This window comes from Eleutherodactylus coqui, chromosome 2 (genome assembly GCF_035609145.1).
Source record: "Eleutherodactylus coqui strain aEleCoq1 chromosome 2, aEleCoq1.hap1, whole genome shotgun sequence".
Lineage (NCBI taxonomy): Eukaryota > Metazoa > Chordata > Amphibia > Anura > Eleutherodactylidae > Eleutherodactylus > Eleutherodactylus coqui.
In genome coordinates, this window is record NC_089838.1 from 323995799 (window position 1) to 324014518 (window position 18720).

The 18720-nt window shown below is 48.7% G+C and overlaps 1 protein-coding gene and 6 non-coding genes across 8 annotated transcripts; 2 read left to right on the forward strand and 5 right to left on the reverse strand.

Annotated features, from left to right (window-relative positions):
• Positions 1 to 2370: 2370 nt before the first annotated feature.
• SNAPC2 (small nuclear RNA activating complex polypeptide 2) lies at positions 2371 to 9731 on the reverse strand. Of its 2 annotated transcripts, none has more exons than XM_066593792.1 (6): positions 9605 to 9731; positions 9171 to 9363; positions 6864 to 6983; positions 5414 to 5482; positions 4402 to 4669; positions 2371 to 2876 (listed from the first exon to the last, which is right to left on the reverse strand). In XM_066593792.1, the coding sequence occupies exons 2-6, from the start codon at positions 9351 to 9353 to the stop codon at positions 2617 to 2619; spliced, it is 900 nt and encodes a 299-aa protein (XP_066449889.1). In that variant the 5' UTR covers positions 9354 to 9363; positions 9605 to 9731; the 3' UTR covers positions 2371 to 2616. The 2 variants fall into 2 exon arrangements, with proteins under 2 accessions (XP_066449889.1, XP_066449888.1); XM_066593791.1 differs by lacking the exon at positions 9605 to 9731 and adding an exon at positions 9451 to 9593.
• A 544-nt stretch (positions 9732 to 10275) lies between these two features.
• TRNAW-CCA (transfer RNA tryptophan (anticodon CCA)) lies at positions 10276 to 10347 on the reverse strand. The gene has a single exon. It is a non-coding gene; the product is annotated as a tRNA-Trp (tRNA).
• Positions 10348 to 12761: 2414 nt separating this feature from the next.
• TRNAW-CCA (transfer RNA tryptophan (anticodon CCA)) lies at positions 12762 to 12833 on the reverse strand. Its single transcript has one exon. It is a non-coding gene; the product is annotated as a tRNA-Trp (tRNA).
• Positions 12834 to 13018: 185 nt separating this feature from the next.
• On the reverse strand, positions 13019 to 13090 carry TRNAP-CGG (transfer RNA proline (anticodon CGG)). The gene has a single exon. It is a non-coding gene; the product is annotated as a tRNA-Pro (tRNA).
• A 3352-nt stretch (positions 13091 to 16442) lies between these two features.
• Positions 16443 to 16524, reverse strand: TRNAS-GCU (transfer RNA serine (anticodon GCU)). The gene has a single exon. It is a non-coding gene; the product is annotated as a tRNA-Ser (tRNA).
• Positions 16525 to 17012: 488 nt separating this feature from the next.
• LOC136613699 (U8 small nucleolar RNA) lies at positions 17013 to 17143 on the forward strand. Its single transcript, XR_010790922.1, has one exon. It is a non-coding gene; the product is annotated as a U8 small nucleolar RNA (small nucleolar RNA).
• Positions 17144 to 18123: 980 nt separating this feature from the next.
• LOC136613700 (U8 small nucleolar RNA) lies at positions 18124 to 18254 on the forward strand. Its single transcript, XR_010790923.1, has one exon. It is a non-coding gene; the product is annotated as a U8 small nucleolar RNA (small nucleolar RNA).
• Positions 18255 to 18720: the final 466 nt, after the last annotated feature.

The following is an 18720-nucleotide window of genomic DNA, read 5'->3' on the forward strand; positions in this document are numbered from 1 at the left end:
CTACCAACGTCCAGGTGACCAAGCTCTCAGATGGGTCCTAACTAGAGATGAGCGAGCGTACTCGGATAAGCACTACTCGCTCGAGTAATGTGCTTTATCCAAGTATCGCTGTGCTCGTCCCTGAAGATTCGGGTGCCGCTGCGGCTGACAGGTGAGTCGCAGCGGGGAGCAGGGGAGAGCGGGCGGGAGAGAGGGAGAGAAAGATCTACCCTCCGTTCCTCCCCGCTCTCCCCTGCAGCTCCCTGCTCCGTGCCGGCACCCGAATCTTCAGGGACGAGCACAGCGATACTCGAGCGAGTAGTGCTTATCCGAGTACGCTCGCTCATCTCTAGTCCTAACATTAATACCAGGTGGTAAATCTCAACCTCAGAAAGTTGGGTTCCTACCTCTCAGAACGCTCCTCTCTTGGGACTAGGCCTACAAATAAAACCAGGGAGGGTAGGATACCATTCATATGGTCCAGTAGGAGGGACAGAAGGTAAATGGGCGGCGGGCGTGTAGGACCGTGGTGGGGGCAGCCAAAACTTCACAATATTTGTACAAAAAAAAGGATACAATAGGTCAGCACTAGAGATGAGCGAACGTGCTCGTTTAGGGCAATTACTCGATCAAGCATCGCTTTTTTTCAAGTAACTGCCTAATCGGGCGAAAAGATTTGGGGGGCAGCGGGGGAAAGCTCCCCCTTGTTCACCCCTGCTCCCCGCCGCCTCCAAATCTTTTCGCCCAAGTAGGCAGTTACTCGAAAAAAAAAGAGATGCTCGTTCGGGTAATTGCCCTAAACGAGCACGTTCGCTCATCTCTAGTCAGCACTTCCCAATGGAAATATATCTCAATAGAAATCTATAGGTGCACGTTAAACTATGGCGGCAACATACATAGAAGCAGAAACCAAAAATGGAAATGTCGGCAGAAATCCCCGGAGCCGAACAGCTCTGTCTCTATGTGGAACAGAACAGACCCCATTGACTATAATGGGGTCCGCCCGCTTTCCGACGGGCATGCAGCGCTTTTTCTTCCTGTATTTTGAGCCGGATCTGATGGAACCTCCAACCAGAGGTTCCTCCGTAGACGTGAAAGTAGCCTAATACAAATGCCCCCAGATCTTTGATAGAGCAAGGATTAGCGCGGTGCGGCTTGCCATGGGAGTGGGGTTTATTGGGGGCTTGCTGGGTCATGGGGACAAGGTTTATTGGGGGCATGGCTTGTAATGGAGGGATTCGTCATGGTAACATGTCACTGTATGTCGAGTAGTTTAAGGCTGCCTTCACACAGGAATGAAAATAGCGCAAGATTTGTGCGTTGCGGGGCGCACAAATACGAACCCCATTCTCTTGAATGGGGTCATACACATCAGCGATGTTTTCCTGCATGGCACCGCAATACGATTCTATGCAGGAAACAAATCGCGGCCTGTTCTACCTAGCAGCGTGATCTCGCATCCCAGCGCCCATTGAAAGCAAAGGGAGAACTGCGCAATCCTCCGGCGCGGCTGTGACAGCTGCGGCGGGGTCTCCCTTTATACCCGCAGTGATATGAGGCTGTTTTCACATCACTGGGGCTTTCACATGGTGGGGAGTGCGATATGGAGGTGGGATTCATGGCCCCTCGCCAGTGTGAAGTTAGCCTACAGGAGCTTTCACACAGGATGGAATATTCTGCAGCAGCGTCGCAGACCATGCCGTCCCTGAATTCCGCTAAGATGTAGAATTGCTGGCAGGATTCTATTTTAATTCCGTGCCAAAATCCACATGTTACACAATATTCCGTCCCGTGTGAAAGGTCCCTAAGGGGGCTTTTTATACGGCCCAATCTGAGCCATGTATTAAGCACTGATCAATGAGATCGGCGCTCGTCTACCTGGCCTTCAAGCAGCCTGTTTCAGACAGTATGGGGGACAAATGATTGTTCGTGTGATGGTTCCCCCCCCCCATACTGTTTCATCACTGTCAGCAGCGCATCCACCGGGAGATGTGCCACCAAGAACGATGACTTTGTGTGCCACATAAAACCCGATATATGAGCATCTGCTCGTTCGGCGGCTGGTTGGCGACACCTTCACACGTCCCAAATGAACCTTCTTGCCCCGATCCCTGCTGTGTAAAAGGTCCTTTATCAGGTCTTGTAAGTGAATGGGGCAGGCGGGCACCACCTGCCCACCCTGCACTGTGACGCTGGGAGCGGGCGGACCGCTTCTCCACCCACATCTTGACACAGCGCAATTTATGAATGGATTATTTTATATTCCATTTGGTAACAGTTAGAGTCCAGCAGAATCTCGTGTTCGAATACACAACAGACCAGCGCCCCTAGTGGTAGGGGTTCTGACAAAATAATGAAGTCCCACAATCCTTTGCCATTACAAAAACAGTATGCTTTCCAAAATACTTTTATTTTGTCAATAGAGAAAATGTAGAAAAAAAATAATCTCGATTTATTTACATTAACGGTGACAATCGCGGCGGACGAGTCGCGTTCATAAATTATCAACCGGATTCCTTGTATAAGTCCATCAGACCTCTGAAGTGTCATAGCAATAAATGGGTCCCCTCTTGCCTGTGCGTACAATACCAGCACAGATAGGGGGCGGTAAAGAGCTTCACACAGTTACACCACGCATCACGGAGGCGGGACCTGCTCTTCTTTCTGCGTCAGCAGTTTCAGAGTCATCATGAAGGGGTTAAGAGGACAGAACCCTAATTCCTTCCAATTTGGCGCCTGAGATTCGCTTTGCGTTTCCGCCTCCTCTTGCGTTTGGGATTCCAGTCGTGTGGTCAGGAAATTGTAAGAGTCGTAGAGGTAGGAGCCGATGTGCGGCACGTGAAGGTGGGGAAACTGGTCCGGGATACAGCGGAGGAGGTGGAGGATGACCGCAGATTCTAAGGAAAGAGAAACGGGGATGAAGATTATGTGCATCACTGATCCCACAGGGGGCGCCGCACGTCATAAGCCTACCAATGTCATACTCCAATCACATCCTGTTGATTCTCAACCTGTTTGTGGGCCAAGTTGTATTATTGGTCCCTTCACTATCATGTTGCTGTGGGAAGGTAATTCCTGTGAAGCGACATAATAGTACGGCTCAGGATCTGCGCCATCGCTCGCCGCTGTCGGCTGTTCTATACACTGCCCCCTGCAGGAAGGGCTGCAATAGGAGCGGGAGGAGTAAAGGAAACTATTGTGCCATGGTTTACTGGATGTTAATTACCGCCTTTACCATGTGTTAGTTTATTCACTAGTTTGCTGCAATTATATCAACTTTATGGAGTTTCTTGAGTTTTACTATTTTTGTCCAATAAAAACCCTTTGTTTCCACTTTTTATTTCTTTATAAAATCTGTTTTTGCACATTCCAAGCCCCACACTGCTGTCATCCGGGACAGTCTGTGGTTCTCGCTGGTTTTGTTCTGGGGAACGCACAACTTCTTCCCATTTTGTGAGCTCTGTAAGCACACCTAGGTTCAGCATTGATCGAGCCATCTGGGGGATTGCATTCCTGACTGTGGAGGGCAGGCTTACAGCTCCTGAGCTTACCTCCCTGCCATATAATAGTACAGCACAGGGCAAGAAGGGGTTATAGTACTATATCAAAGCTGAAGGTAACTTCTAGAATAAGAACATGGGACATCATCTTTACATGATATTGGTCAAGGCAGATGTTGGGCGACCACTATTAAAGGAGATTTCCAGGGAGAATACTACTGATGATCTATCTTCATGATAGGTTATCAATAGTTGATCGGCTTTGGTCCGTAGCTTGGGACCCTGACCAATCAGCTCAGCGGGTGCATGCTGTCAGCGGCACAATAACACAGAGGTCGGAGGTTTCCGCACTGACCTCTTTGTCATGGCTGGCACGGCTCTTATTGAAATCAACGCGAGCTGTGCCTGCAGTTACAAGCGCCAGTCACTACACCAGTCGATCAACTATCGATGGCCTATCCTGAGGATAGGTCATCAATACTGTTCTCCCTGGAAAACCCCTTTAACGCCTTAGTGACCGCCAATACGCCTTTTGACAGCCTGCAGCTGCAGGACATGAATGAAGGGAGATCGCGGGGTGATCTCCCTCCATACATCGCAGTTGCCAGCTCTTTCTTACAGCCGACAACCGTCGGCAACAGCTCCGATAAGCCACGTGAATCATTGGAGCTGTTAGCCCTTTAAATGCAGCTGTCAATTCTGACAGCGCCATTTAAATTCCCCGATGTTCGGAGGTCCGGTACGCCCCCACGCGATGAGATCACTGTAATTCCAGCATTCTATTCATGGGCTAGGATGATCAACAGTGTTGCTGACCCCTCTTGCCACAGTGATAGTGCAATGCACGGAATTATGGGAAGACATGATGAACATAGTTACACAAAACCCCACCCACTTCGACCTTCCTTCAGAGACTACATACCAAAATCAGACAGCTTGGGAAGCTCCTCTCCCCTCACGACTTTAGACAGGTATTTATAGATATTTTCAAAGTCTAAACTGTTCCAGCCATCCTCATGATTAGTCGTAGCTGGCTCCTCCCCCGAAGAACTACGCTCCTCCTCTGAGGATCCCTTGTGCTGAAGGCTTTGTCCGTGAGTGGAGGATGTCTGGCCAGATATTGCTGGAGGTTCCTTGGAGGGAATTGAGTGACAGAGGGTCACAGGTTCCATCGCTGCTATTGTCAGCGCCTACAAACAAATGTTCCGAGTCAACATGTTAAGGCGAAGTCACATCGTGAGGACACTTTCAACAACATGTCAAGCGATTGCATAAATAGCAGTTCCCTTATATATCTGAAGGAGTGTCTTGATGTAAATTGACAGTAAGGTTCATAATACAGAGAAGAGGGGCCGATAAGGAACTGGGTCCTACACCTGGGTGTTGACTCTCGCACTCCTCTAATGGGGTTCCCGGAGTTTGTCTATTCTTTCTATCAGTTCTATCACTGGAGTGATCATGGAAACGGTGAACAGGGTCAACTATAGAGAACAGGGATGGCCCTGCCCTCCAGCAATCCCCTACAGATCAGACTGCAGATCACATACGTCTGTGTCGAATTAGAGCAATTCAGATAATCTACAGTGATTTGCAAAACTTTAGGCACCCTTCACTTTCTGGTTCTGAACTAGAAGGAAGAGGAAGACTGGTGAGAATACAAAGACTTTTACCTACAAGAAAGGTAAGTGATTTTGGTCATTGCGGGGGTTTACAAAGTCCTGACTGACGAGGTGCCAGAACTTTTGCACCTGCCAAACGTTCTGCTTCATTGTTCCCACTTATAGTACGCAGTAACAGCGCAGAGATGTGTCCTATGTGTGATCCCTGTGAAAGTGGTCTCGCCATAGAAAATCAAACGTGCGCATCATTTTAACAAGGGGTGTCTAAACTTTTGCAAACGGCCTTCTACCTTTTAAATGGGCAATACAATTTACCTGTGAAAAAGCTGTGGTTGTGGCTTTCTCCGTGGTGCTGCATATCCTGATGGCCAGGTCCGTCCACAGCTGGCCAGGAAAAATAAGAGCGAAAGATCAATGGCGGTCACATTATAACAGCCCCGACAATTATAACGTGCAGCGGGGCTTGTGCTTAAAGGGGTTCTCTGGGCTAGTTTTATTGATGACCTGTCCTCAGAAGAGGTCATCAGTAGTTGATCGTCTGGGGTCCGCCGCTTGGGACTCCGGCTGATCAGCTGTTCAGGCATCCGCTCTCACCGAGAGAAAAGAGAGGGGTCAGAGGAGAAGCAAATAGCTCCGCCTCCTGTATAGCTACTGGTAATTGCAGACGCAGCCCTCATTGATTTTAATAGGAGCTGCGCCTGCAATTACCAACGTCCGCCACTACTCAGGCATCGGAGCAATCCGCTTCCACACTCTGTACCCGGTGTTTCGCTGGTGACAATGGGCGTCTGATCAGCCGATTGGCCGGAAAGCCTCTTTAATATAAAAAAAAAGTCAAAAGTAACACTACAAAGAACCTGCAACTTTCTAATAAAATTTGTATTTCAATATCTCTGCTTGCTGTCAGTGAATGTGAATGCTCTTAATCCCATCCAGAGGCTCAAAGCTGTACACATAAGGCCCTGTTCATGCAGAGCTTACTGTGGCATTGTGGACCTCTTACCACAATCCGTGGCTGAAAATGAAGGCGGAGTCTCAGAGTTCTGCATACAGATTTAGCCCCAGGCAATGGGGTAATTCCATGTCTGGCCGCCCATTGCTGCAACCACATCAAAAACTGACATGTCAGTTCTTTTCCACAACGCAGATTTCCAGAACATCTAATTAAATGTTAGATTGGCGCAGATTTCAATGCAGAATCAGGACCAAAAATTAGTCGTGTGAAAAGAGTCTAATGATTCTCGCAGCTGAGGGTTTGTTACAGTTGCAGCTAGTTAAGGTGGTCCTCTATGACGCAGGACCATCAACAGCACAAATCTCTCTCCTGTCCTGATACAATTTACCTGCACTGATACATTGTAGCAAAGTATCAGCTTGTAGTCCAGAAAGGATTGTTTAGACCGGATACAACTGTAACAAACTCTCAGCAACGAGAAGTATTCCGCCTTTGGATTACCGGCAGCAAGCAGAGGTCTTTAAAATGGCAAAGAATAGAACGTTGCATAAGCATTGTCTTGGGCAAGCCTCAATACGCCTCAGACAAGAATCCTCAGGGGCGGTGCCTTTAGGAACAGCCTCCCACCCATGCCCTAGCTGCCACGCCCCCAGCAGCTGTGCTGTACGCTGGTGGTCCTTTGCTTTGGGACCAGGTAGTATTAGAGGATCAGGGGATAAGAACCTTAATTGTAAAATAACAGCGGCCAACGGTGATGCTATTACTAGCCAACAAGGATAGTCACAGCGGACGGGGCTGTGACAACTTTACCTCCACGGGGACCGGATCCTGAACCTCCTGGATCTTCTTCTGATGAACCAACTTTCCATATTCCGCCTGCACCGCCTCTCGAGCAGCTCGACTGCGCAGCCAAGAGAAGTAGGACGACACCTGGAAGATCATGTGACAATGTAAAGATCCTCCCTAAAGGCCTTAAAGGGCCAGTACAGGTCAGGTGGGAGGCCAACCTACACGTTCTCAGTGCAGTCGTTTCCCAGCAGGGGTAAAGCTTCTGTCATCAATGTACCCCACCTCCTTGGCACTACAGGAAGGAGGAGCTTCCGTGTCAGGCCACACCCACCAACCTTTTTTTCGTACTGGAGCTGTGAAGACATCACTACCTGATGGCTGCACTCCCATCTCAATCCCCCAACCCAGCAAGAGTCTGTTGATCCGGCACCTCATAGTCTGGATTATTTGGTTCTGTGTGATCCCATTGTATAATGAAACATTATATAATCTTCTCATACCCTTTGTGTTTTGATTTTTCACAATGTTCAAAATCCCTGCTTGCTGTCAGTGAAAAGAAAAACTAATTTCTACACAAAGGGCCAAAAACCTGTCTGGATTGAGTCTAGACAATCCTCTGTGAGCAACACAAATCTCTCTCCTGTCCTGATCGTTCGTTACAATGTATCAGCCTGTGGTTCAGCCCACAGGACTATCTGAACTGGTACAGCTGTACAAACCCTCAGCTGTAAGTAGTATTCGCTCAAGGTGGATTTTCAGCCTCCGAATATTAAAGGGATTTTCTGACACTAAGGCTGGATTCACACGGGCGTATATCAGCTGGGTGTTCATGCCTGGTCGATATATTCTGCCCCTCTGATGCATTGGTTTACAATACATCAGTGCGCAGGGGCGTATTTCCATGGCGTAAAAGCGCCCGGCGGGGCAAAATAGTGTATTTCAGCCGGGTGCTTTTACGCCGGCAGCGGCTGCATAGACTCCTACGGGAGCCTATGACAGCTGCCAGAGAAGGGAGGGAGTTTAGCAGCGTGACTGCTAAACTCCCACCCCCTTCCCTGCTCCTCTGGCCGCCTGTTTGCAATGAGAGGGGGCGGAGCTAAGCTTCACCCCTCCCATTGCTGGCTGCGACAAAGGGTGGAGAGGGGGATGGGAGCTTAGCACAGGGAAGGGGAGGGGCAATAATTTTGGCTGTTTTTTTCTGACTATTCACCATGTGGGATTAACAACGTGTCGTTCTGACAGATCGGACTTTTACGCACACAGAGATACCAAATATTTCTTTGAGTTTGGATTTTACTATAAATACAGGAAGTTTTTTTCTCTTACTATTAAAATCCGTTATTTTTTTGGAGTCCCTGTGGGGAACTGGAACTTGTGATTGTTTGATCACTCATCCCGTATGTAATCAATCACATGATCTGTGACCTCATACTGAACAGTCTTTCTGCAGGCGTTGTATTAAGACGTGCCACAGGCCTGTCTTAGCAGTAGCCCTGGGGGTCTTCAGAAGGCCCCAGGCTGCCATGACACCTTATGATCTCATCACGCGGAGGCTGTTCAGGACCCCCCAATGATCGGCCATTTAAATGCTGCGCTCAGAAGTGACGGTGATATATAAGGGGGTTTAAAGGACATGGAAATATAAATGAGACAGTCATAAAATAAATGAAGATTTGAATATTCCCCTCCGGGCGACTCATCGTCCAGCGCTGCAGCCCTGGTGCCGCCACACTATACAGGGTGGAAGCAGCGGGTGGTCATGTGACCCTGCTCAGCCAACCACAGGCTTCAGCGGCCATGAAAGAATCACCGCCTGGGAGTGGCTGAGGGGTCCCTGCACAACGTTCCGCACGTGGCGCCCGATGCCTCTTGTTCTGTGCGGCGGGCGCCGGGGCGGCAGCGCTGGACGACGGGCGGACAGGATAGGAGCGGATTCAGTTTTTCTTCATTTTCAGCTCGTATATTTTTTTTTTCCATATCCTGGAAAACCCCTCTAAAGGGTTAATAGCCAGGAGCGGCTGTTGCGGCGGGGCGTCAGCTGTCAGGGCCAGCTCACCTCCCGCTCCGTACAAACACATCCCGGGGAGCTGAGGAGCTTCTGCTCACTGACTGCAAGCAGAGATATTGAAAACGGTGATAAACTAAAAGAGGAAGTAGCAAAAACCCCGTCACACTATGTTAACCCTTTACTAGGAAAGGAACCGCCAGTCTGACACTTCGGGACGAACCCAACGGTACAGAACGCGGAAAGTCCGTTCTGCCCTCACAGCCGCGCCTCGACGCTCGCCCTTTACGGTAGCCGGTATTCAGAGACCACCGCCCGCTTACCTCCTCATTACTCCGCCCTTGAACCGTCACCTCAGGGCGTCTTTCTCCGATTTGGGCCTTCAGACCCCTCAGCAGCTCCATCTTCTCTCTGTTCGTCCAAACCAGACGAAGGTTCGCCCTCTGTGCCGCATCTGGAGTCTCGTAGCGACGCGGCGCGGTACGTCTGCGCGTTGGAGGCTTCATCGTCCGCGGGCTGCGATGGGTTAAACAATTACATCACAGTACATTATAACACCAAGAGGCAAGCGTGACCAAGGCGGTGTGCGCCAATCATACATACAACACCAAATCACTCGCAAGAGATATATCCTGTCCACAGCAATGCCTGTACCCATATACATCTGCTGCAGGAGAACTACAAGTCACAGAAAGCCTAACAACCCTGCTCATCCATACTGAAGGGTCAGACAAACATCACACAGAGCACATCCTACCTTGCTAACTACCCGAGCGCAGAGTGGGAGGTTTCTCTTCCGCGACCCCGAATGATGACGTCACGGGAGGGCAGCGAAGCCGGAATGCTGAGGGCGGAAGCGGATTGCATTCGCGTGTTCTGGTTTCAAAATAAAGTTAAATAGTGTCCAAAATAAAAACAAATAGTGAATAATAAGTGTCTAAAGTGTAGAAAGTAATAAAGATAAAAAGGTAAAGCCGGAATACTTTATATACTAGAAAAAAAGGTTTCTGGCAGCGGTGGGATTCGAACCCACGCCCCCGAAGAGACTGGAGCCTTAATCCAGCGCCTTAGACCGCTCGGCCACGCTACCTGATGCTTGCAATCACCCTGTAGTCCAAAGAAATTGGGGTAGTGTACATGTTAGCGGTGGAACTACAACTACCAGCATGTCTAGACAGGCTTTTTGCATATATAGTATCGCATCTGCAAAGATAGACAAGTAGCACAACCCACACGTGTCACCATCAGACCTTATAGATGAGGCTTCCTGGGACAGACAGTGGAATAATGGGAGTCTATAGGCAGATGTAGCGGAGAAGCAGGCAGGACCTGCAGTTCATGAAACATCTAATTGGCAATTAGTTGTGATTTTACACTCCTTCATTGGTGAACAACTATTGTTGTCCGAAGCGGGAAAAAAAATTGGACTGACCCCGACGTGATTTGAACACGCAACCTTCTGATCTGGAGTCAGACGCGCTACCGTTGCGCCACGAGGTCAGCTGCGCCCATTTGCTGCTGTTCTTATAGTCAGTCTTCATCACATATGCTGGCAGGCAGTGGTCGGGAACATCTTGTATGCTGATGGTTTATTACATCACAGTACGTTAAAGGGGTTGTCCCGCGGCAGCAAGTGGGGGTATACACTTCTGTATGGCCATATTAATGCACTTTGTAATATACATTGTGCATTAAATATGAGCCATACAGAAGTTATTCACTTACCTGCTCCGTTGCTGGCGTCCTCGTCTCCATGGTTCCGTCTAAATTCGCCGGCAGCTTGCTTTTTTAGACGCGCATGCGCAGTCCGTTCTTCTCCTTTCAGCACGAGCCGCTTCAGTGTGCTCCCCGCTACAGCTCTTCTGCGCATGCGCAGACGAGCTGTCACTGCTCGGGAGCACGCTGGAGCGGCCATTCTGTACCATCCTCTGTTAGAGGAAGGTGCAGAGCCGCCCAGCTGTCCCGAGAAGCCGCCCAGCTGTCCCGCCGTCCAGCTGTCCCGCTGTCCTGGTAAGTGATGGGCCGTGGGGGCTGCCGCTGCGCCGGGGGCGGGCTGCGCCGGGGGGCTGCCGCTGCGCCGGGGGGGGGGGGGCTGCGCCAGGGGGGCTGCCGCTGCGATGGGGGGGCTGTCGCTGCGATGGGGGGGCTGTCGCTCCGGTGGGGGGGGCTGTCGCTGCGATGGGGGGGGCTGCCGCTGCGATGGGGGGGCTGTTGCTGCGATGAGGGGGCTGTCGCTGTGATGGGGGGCGCTGTCGCTGCGATGGGGGGGCTGTCGCTGCGATGGGGGGGGGCTGCCGCTGTGCCGGGGGGGGGGGGGGGACTGCGCCGGTTACCTGCTGCCTGGCGGTGGGTGACTGGTCGGCCATGTTCACTCCAGGGGTCCGGTCGGCGGCTGCGGGATGTCTGGTTGTCAGGGAGACACAGCTGGTAGCGTCTATGGAGCGCGCACGTCGGGCTACAGCAAGTGAATGGAAAAGAGCTGGCGGCCATCTTGGGAAAATTTTTATAAGTTGCTGAAACGCTGGAACTGTAAGTACAAACCAGCTAGAAAAGTCATTTACAGGGGGGCTTAGTAATGTATGCTTAATGGGGGGGACTGGGCAAAAAAAAAAGCTTTGTATAAAAGAGTCTAACATGGTGGTGCTTATACAGTTAAATGGATGGGATTTTGAAAATCTCTTCTATAAGCTGTGGAAAACATCTGTGGAAATGTAGCGAACCAGTTTTATTGCCAATTCTGCACCAAACGGCAGGCTTTCTGTGGCTGATCTGCAGCGTGTGGACCCGGCCTAAGGGCGGTTAGAACATGAAAATCCCGCCCGTGTAACACAACAAAGCGATGCCTTCCATTTCAATAGATCCGTTCAGATGAACGTGGTTTTTCTGCGCAAAGTCTTTGTCTACGAAAAGATCGGTCTGCTCTATCTTTGTCCGTGTTACGCAGAAAGACTTCTATGGCAGCTAGAAAAAAGTTAGAGGGAGGGGAAAGGGAGAGGGAAGGGGAGGGAGTTACCCTGCGGACAATGGAGGGAGAAGACTGCTAGCCCTAATTAGGCATTAATTGCCATTATGTTCCACGGGAAGGTGTAACACGTGAGCGTGAAGCGGCATTTCGATTGCAAAAAAAACCATCGACCTGCCAGCACGGACGTATCAGGCTGGTCTCACACGACCGGATTTGAATTGCGGAATCCGCGATCATCCCCACCGACTTGCAGGAATGTTGTCCTCCCTCACAGGCGTTGCTGAAAGTGCAGCAATTTAAATCGCAATGCTCTGCTGCAATTTACCTCTGTTTTGCTGGCTTTTAGGACTCCATCATTGATGAGGAGCGCTGAACACCCAAAAATAGAACAGACTCCGCTGGAAAGTTGTGGCGCAGGAAAGTGCTGCGATCGAGCGGCTGTCTGAAGACCTCTCGCTCCATCTTCTTTATTTGCATACTTGTTTTTTTTCTGCGTATGCAAAAATTACAATAACGCACACACAGGCATGAGCAAAACTGCAATGCCCAAATACTTGCGCAAATGCGCCTCCACCTGTGTGGCGCCGGACCTCCTATCCTGTATTTTTTTCTAATAATAAAAAAACTTTATTCACATATATTTTTTTCAAGATATTTTTTTTTAAGTTCTACATTTGAAAAAAATATCTAAACGTTTTGCATCGCAGTCATCATGCTGACCCACGGAATAAAGTGATCATGCCATTTTTACTGCAGTGTGTACCTTGTGAAAACAAGACTGTTGTAAAGATGGCAAAATTGTTTTTTTTCCCCATTCAATTGGTACTGCAAAAAGCAACCCTCACACAGCAATGAAAGAGTTACGTGGGGAGGAAAACGGAAAACGGAAAATTAAATTACTAAGTACCACATCTAATTTTAAGCTTTAAAAAAATGATCAAACAATCATTGACCCCGACGTGATTTGAACACGCAACCTTCTGATCTGGAGTCAGACGCGCTACCGTTGCGCCACGAGGTCCTCTGCTTTCCTCCTGTTACACTGCACTTACAGCCTGTGTCTTCCCATACAGTCAGCAATATTTTGCTTTGGTATAATCAGCTTCCCGTCTATTTTGTATGGAGACAAAGTGTCCAACAAGCTGCAACAATGTAACAAACTGCGGCCGGGAGGGACGATGGGAAGAGAAAGCTGCAAACAAAACTGGGCTCGTCCGGGATTTGAACCCGGGACCTCTCGCACCCGAAGCGAGAATCATACCCCTAGACCAACGAGCCATGTGACTGCTCAGTGTGTCAGCTGACTTCATAGGAGACACGTCACAATGACGCCGGCTGGTGACAATGTATCTGCTGTAGAACGTTGGGCTCGTGCTGCGGCTTCTGTGCTGATCCCCAAGCGCTCGTGCTCACAGCTGATTGGTTGTTTGCTGATCATCATATTTGCATATGAGCGGCTCACATTCGCTATCAGTTGTGTCCTTGTATCTGGGTCATCGGGGTCATCCACGGAAACCGTCTGGAAAAACCACTCAAAACAACTATCTTGCTGCAATTTTTACCACATCCACCAGCGGAATTAACCCTGTCAATGGGCAAAACCCGCTTGCGAAATTTCCCACACGTTTCCGTGTAAAGTAGTGGCGTGTCTATCCTTCAGGCGAATCCACATGAAAGGCATCCAAAATTGCGCATGCGGGTTTTGCCCACTGTGAGATCCACGGGAAAAACCGCAGCAGGATAGCTCTGGAGGTGTACTACGGTTTTACACGCAGATACTTGATAAATTCTGGAATCCGCCTTGTGAACTGACCAAAGAGCGCCCCATAACAGTGCCAGCTACCATGTCTTAAAGGGGTTTCCAGGACTTTAAGGCTCCTCACACAGGTGTATTTGCATAGCGTACTATGATTTCAGTGCTTTCGTTTTGACTAGTGTGATTTTCACGCAATATTACTACACGCGATAAAATATCATCATGGTTTTGTTTTGCGCATGCGGGTTTTGCCCAGAATTAAGCTTAGCACATTAATACAGTACCAGAATCAGGCTTACTACATATATACAGTACCAGAGTGAAACCTACTACATAGATACTGCAGCAGAACTAAGCTTAGCACATTAATACAGTACCAGAATCAGGCTTACTACATATATACAGTACCAGAGTGAAACCTGCTACATAGATACTGCAGCAGAACTAAGCTTAGCACATTAATACAGTACCAGAATCAGGCTTATTACATAGATACAGTACCAGAGTGAAACCTACCACATAGATACTGCAGCAGAACTAAGCTTAGCACATTGATACAGTACCAGAATCAGGCTTATTACATAGATACAGTACCAGAGTGAAACCTACCACATAGATACTGCAACAGAACTAAGCTTAGTACATTAATACAGTACCAGAATCAGACTTACTACATAGATACAGTACCAGAGTGAAACCTACTACATAGATACTGCAGCAGAACTAAGCTTAGCACATTAATACAGTACCAGAATCAGGCTTATTACATAGATATAGTACCAGAGTGAAACCTACCACATCGATACTGCAGCAGAACTAAGCTTAGCACATTTATACTGTACCAGAATCAGGCTTACTACATAGATACAGTACCAGAGTGAAACCTACTACATAGATACTGCAGCAGAACTAAGCTTAGCACATTAATTCAGTACCAGAATCAGACTTACTACATAGATACAGTACCAAAATGAAACCTGCTACATAGATACTGCAGCAGAACTAAGCTTAGCACATTAATACAGTACCAGAATCAGGCTTACTACATAGATACAGTACCAGAGTGAAACCTGCTACATAGATACTGCAGCAGAACTAAGCTTAGCACATTAATACAGTACCAGAATCAGGCTTATTACATAGATACAGTACCAGAGTGAAACCTACTACATAGATACTGCAGCAGAACTAAGCTTAGCACATTAATACAGTAGCAGAATCAGGCTTACTACATACATAACATAACCAAGCTTGTTACATAGATATTGTACAAGAATCAAACTAAGACGCAGTAAAATAACCGAGCATTCTACATAGTACCGGAACCAGGCTTACTACATAATTATGGTACTAGAACCAAGCGTATTACATAGAAATTATAACACGACCAAGCTTATTACATAGTACTGTACCAGAAGATCACATAAGTACAATAGCAAAACTAAACTTACTATATAAATATCAGAGCTAATGATATTGGTACAGTACCAGAACCAAACTTATTATGTAGATATGGTATCATACCCACACTTATTCCACACATACGATACCAGAACCAACTTTACTATATAGATACAGTGCTAGAACCAAGCTTACTACATAGATACGGTATCAGAACTGAGCTTATATAGGTACAGTACCAGAACCAAACGTACAACAAAGATACGAATACGGTATCAGAATCAGGCTTGCTTCATAAAGCTGCAGAACCAAGCTTAGTACATAGATACAGTACCAGAACCAAGTTTCTTATACATGTACAGTACCAAAACCAAACTACATAGATGTGATAACATAACCAAGCTTATATTACATAGGTACAGTACCAGAACTGCGCTTACTACATAGATACTCTGTTCTTCCCCAATCCTGTGCTGGAGGAATGTAGCTGCAGCGGGGTGGAAGGAAGACAATGACTGGGGCCAGAACAGGAAAGGGATGCCAGTGGGCTTATATTGGAAGCCCGCACATGCCACTTCCTGATTGGACGAGGTCCTCTGATGTCATATTGTTTTCCCTGTGTACAGGCTGCTTTTGAGAGAGGACTGGAAAGCTGTGCTTAAATATGGTGGGGCTCCGCAGTGCGGGTTATGGGTAGCTTGGGTGGCCATAGTCTTCACTGGAGCCACGGGTCCCAATCAACCACCCAAAATGCTCCTATTATCATCTACTGTTCTCCCTAACCGGATAAAGCCACAATGCCCCCATAATAGTAATTAAAGTGCCCCTCTAACATCAACTGCTTAATGCTCTGTCCCCCGAACCCTCCCTCCCCCACAGTGAGATCACAGGGTGCCGTTCAGGTGTCCTGGCCGCCTATGGCACGTCTTAATACAATACCTGCAGAAATACAATATAGTGCAATACCGAAGTACTGCATTATATGGTATAAGCGATCAGACGCTCACCAGTTCAAGTATTTGCTGAGCTTTAGGCCGCCTGCAGACGAGTGGGTCAGAGCCGGCGGCCGGGTGAGTGACGTTTCTGTGCGAGGCTCTGCGAGCCCCGCACAGAAATAGGACATGCCGCGGTTTGTTTGCCACGCGACATTTCGCGCGGCCGTCTGCATAGGAGTGCGTATTGTAATGCACTCCTATGCAGGCTTTCAGTGGCGGAAATCCCGCGGGAAATCCCGCCGCAGGATTTCCGCCCGTGTGCAGGCGGCCTTAGTTTTTTGGCGCTCAAATACAACGTATATTTTTGAGCACAGAGAAAAAACAGCCCAAACCCCAGTGCTGTGCGTACTTGTGTCTTTTGGCACGTAGCATTTAGGAAATGACGTGTATTTTTTGACACAACTGAAAGTTGTACGTGTAGAAAACACGATAACAATCAGTGATAAATGATTAGCCGGGGAGATAAACATAAAGATGACGACGAGGATGGGATTCGAACCCACGCGTGCAGAGCACAATGGATTAGCAGTCCATCGCCTTAACCACTCGGCCACCTCGTCTCCTTATAAGGGAATTGTCTCCTTCTGCCTTGCTGTTATTATTTCTAGGGGGTTGGGCGGCTACAACAAGATGGCAGCAGCACTTTCCGGTAAATCGAGCAGAGGTGTTGTGGAATATAGATATATGCCGATGGACAGCCAGTGTATGGGCGTGTTTATGTAAATCCCTGGTTAGCCAAATGTAGCATTTCTGCTAATAGTCCAGACTGCAGGTCGGCGGAGGGGCGGGGTGTGGGCGTGTTTATTCAAATTACCAGTTACCTTCTCATGTCTTTAATGCTAATACACAGATGGCATGTCGGGAAAGAGAAGAGAATCCAATGATAACTCATAACGGACTAATCTTCCTTGTAACTAAAATAACGGGCACACACGTTACTGAGCGGGGAGTCGTTGTGTGAGGTCTGCAGTATTAGATACCGCGGCTCGCCCTCAGTCGGGCGGGGTGCGCGGGATGTGCGCCCTCTTGTGACGCTCTGCAGTCGGTGTCATCAGTGAGGTTAATCCTTACCTGTTCCTCCTTTTGGAGAAACAGACATGATGAATGGAGGATGCTGATGTGTGATTACGCAGCTCCGCACCGCCCTGGCCGACAACCCGGGGCGCGTGACATTCTGAGTTCCTCATAGGCTGATGATCAGATCTGGTTAGAACAATAGAATAATAAAGTTCTTTAACTTTGAATTCCTCTGATGCATTCTGGGACTTGTAGTGCTGCTCTTGTGATTCCGCAGAGCTATTACACCTCTCTATCACTGCTTATTCCTGCTACGCATCCCCACACTGCTCTCCCGCGCGCATATTATCAATTTCTGCTACAGCGCGACCCTAACAACCAATCAGGTTGCTGGAATCGCTGTTGCAGAAATTGATAATATGCCTCCCGCGGTCATATTTGGTATTTCAGCCGCACTTAAGCAGCGCTGCTGAGTAGAGCCACCTGATTGGCTCTTCGGCACCACGTGACTACACAGCGTGTACGCGGATTGCCTTCAGCAGCCGTGCACTACACACTACACTTAAGCAGCACGGGGTTAGGTTTAGGTTTAGGGTTGGGGTTAGGGTTAGGTTTAGCTAACCCTAAACCTAGCCCCGTGCTGCTTAAGTGTAGTGTGTAGTGCACGGCTGCTGAAGGCAATCCGCGTGCACGCTATGTAGTCACGTGGTGCCGAAGAGCCAATCAGGTGGCTCTAATCAGCAGCGCTGCTTAACCTAAGCAGAAAGTGCTAATATGCATGCCGATGGACAGCCAGGGTATGGGCGTGTTTATGTAAATCCCTGGTTAGCCAATTGTAGCGTTTCTGCTAATAGTCCAGACTGCAGGTCGGCGGAAAGGCGGGGTGTGGGCGTGTTTATTCAAATTACCAGTTACCTTCTGATGTCCTTAATGCTAATACACAGATGGCATGTCGGGAAAGAGAAGAGAATCCAATGATAACTCATAACGGACTAATCTTCCTCGTAACTAACATACCGGGCACACACGTTACTGAGCGGGGAGTCGCTGTGTGAGGTCTGCAGTATTACATGCCGCGGCTCGCCCTCAGTCGGGCGGGGTGCGCGGAATGTGCGCCCTCTTGTGACGCTCTGCAGTCGGTGTCATCAGTGAGGTTAATCCTTACCTGTTCCTCCTTTTGGAGAAACAGACATGATGAATGGAGGATGCTGATGTGTGATTACGCAGCTCCGCACCGCCCTGGCCGACAACCCGGGGCGCGTGACATTCTGAGTTCCTCATAGGCTGATGATCAGATCTGGTTACAACAATAGAATAATAAAGCTCTGTAACTTTGAATTGCTCAGATGCATTCTGGGACTTGTAGTGCTGCTCTTGTGACTCCGCAGAGCTATTACCCCGCTCCGTCACTGCGTGTTCCTCCTCTACCTCCCCGCACTGCTCCCTCCTCCTCCGCCCGCGGGCATATTATCAATATCTGCTACAGCGCCGCCCTAACAACCAATCAGTTTGCTGGAATCGCTGTTACAGACATTGATAATCTGCCTCCCGCGGCTCATCACCTCCATTTCATTCAGTAACAAAATGGCGGCCAGCGCCTCCTCCTAGCACTGTACAAGGACAGCGGCAGCGCAGCCCAAACCAACCAATCACGCTGCAGGAAGCGTCCTGCAATCCTTACCCGCCTTACACACGTCAAAAACGCGTCAGCCAATCAGGAGTCGGCTTTTTAACGGGAT

Coding starts and splice junctions, on each gene's coding strand:
- SNAPC2 (XM_066593791.1), bottom strand. CDS start 9,560: ATGAGCAGGGTTGTTAGGCTTTCTGTGACTTGTAGTTCTCCTGCAGCA. Junction 6,984..9,170: donor AAGGGCGGAGTAATGAGGAG/GTAAGCGGGCGG, acceptor ATGATCTTCCAG/GTGTCGTCCTACTTCTCTTG. Junction 2,877..4,401: donor TCCCAAGCTGTCTGATTTTG/GTATGTAGTCTC, acceptor CTCTTTCCTTAG/AATCTGCGGTCATCCTCCAC.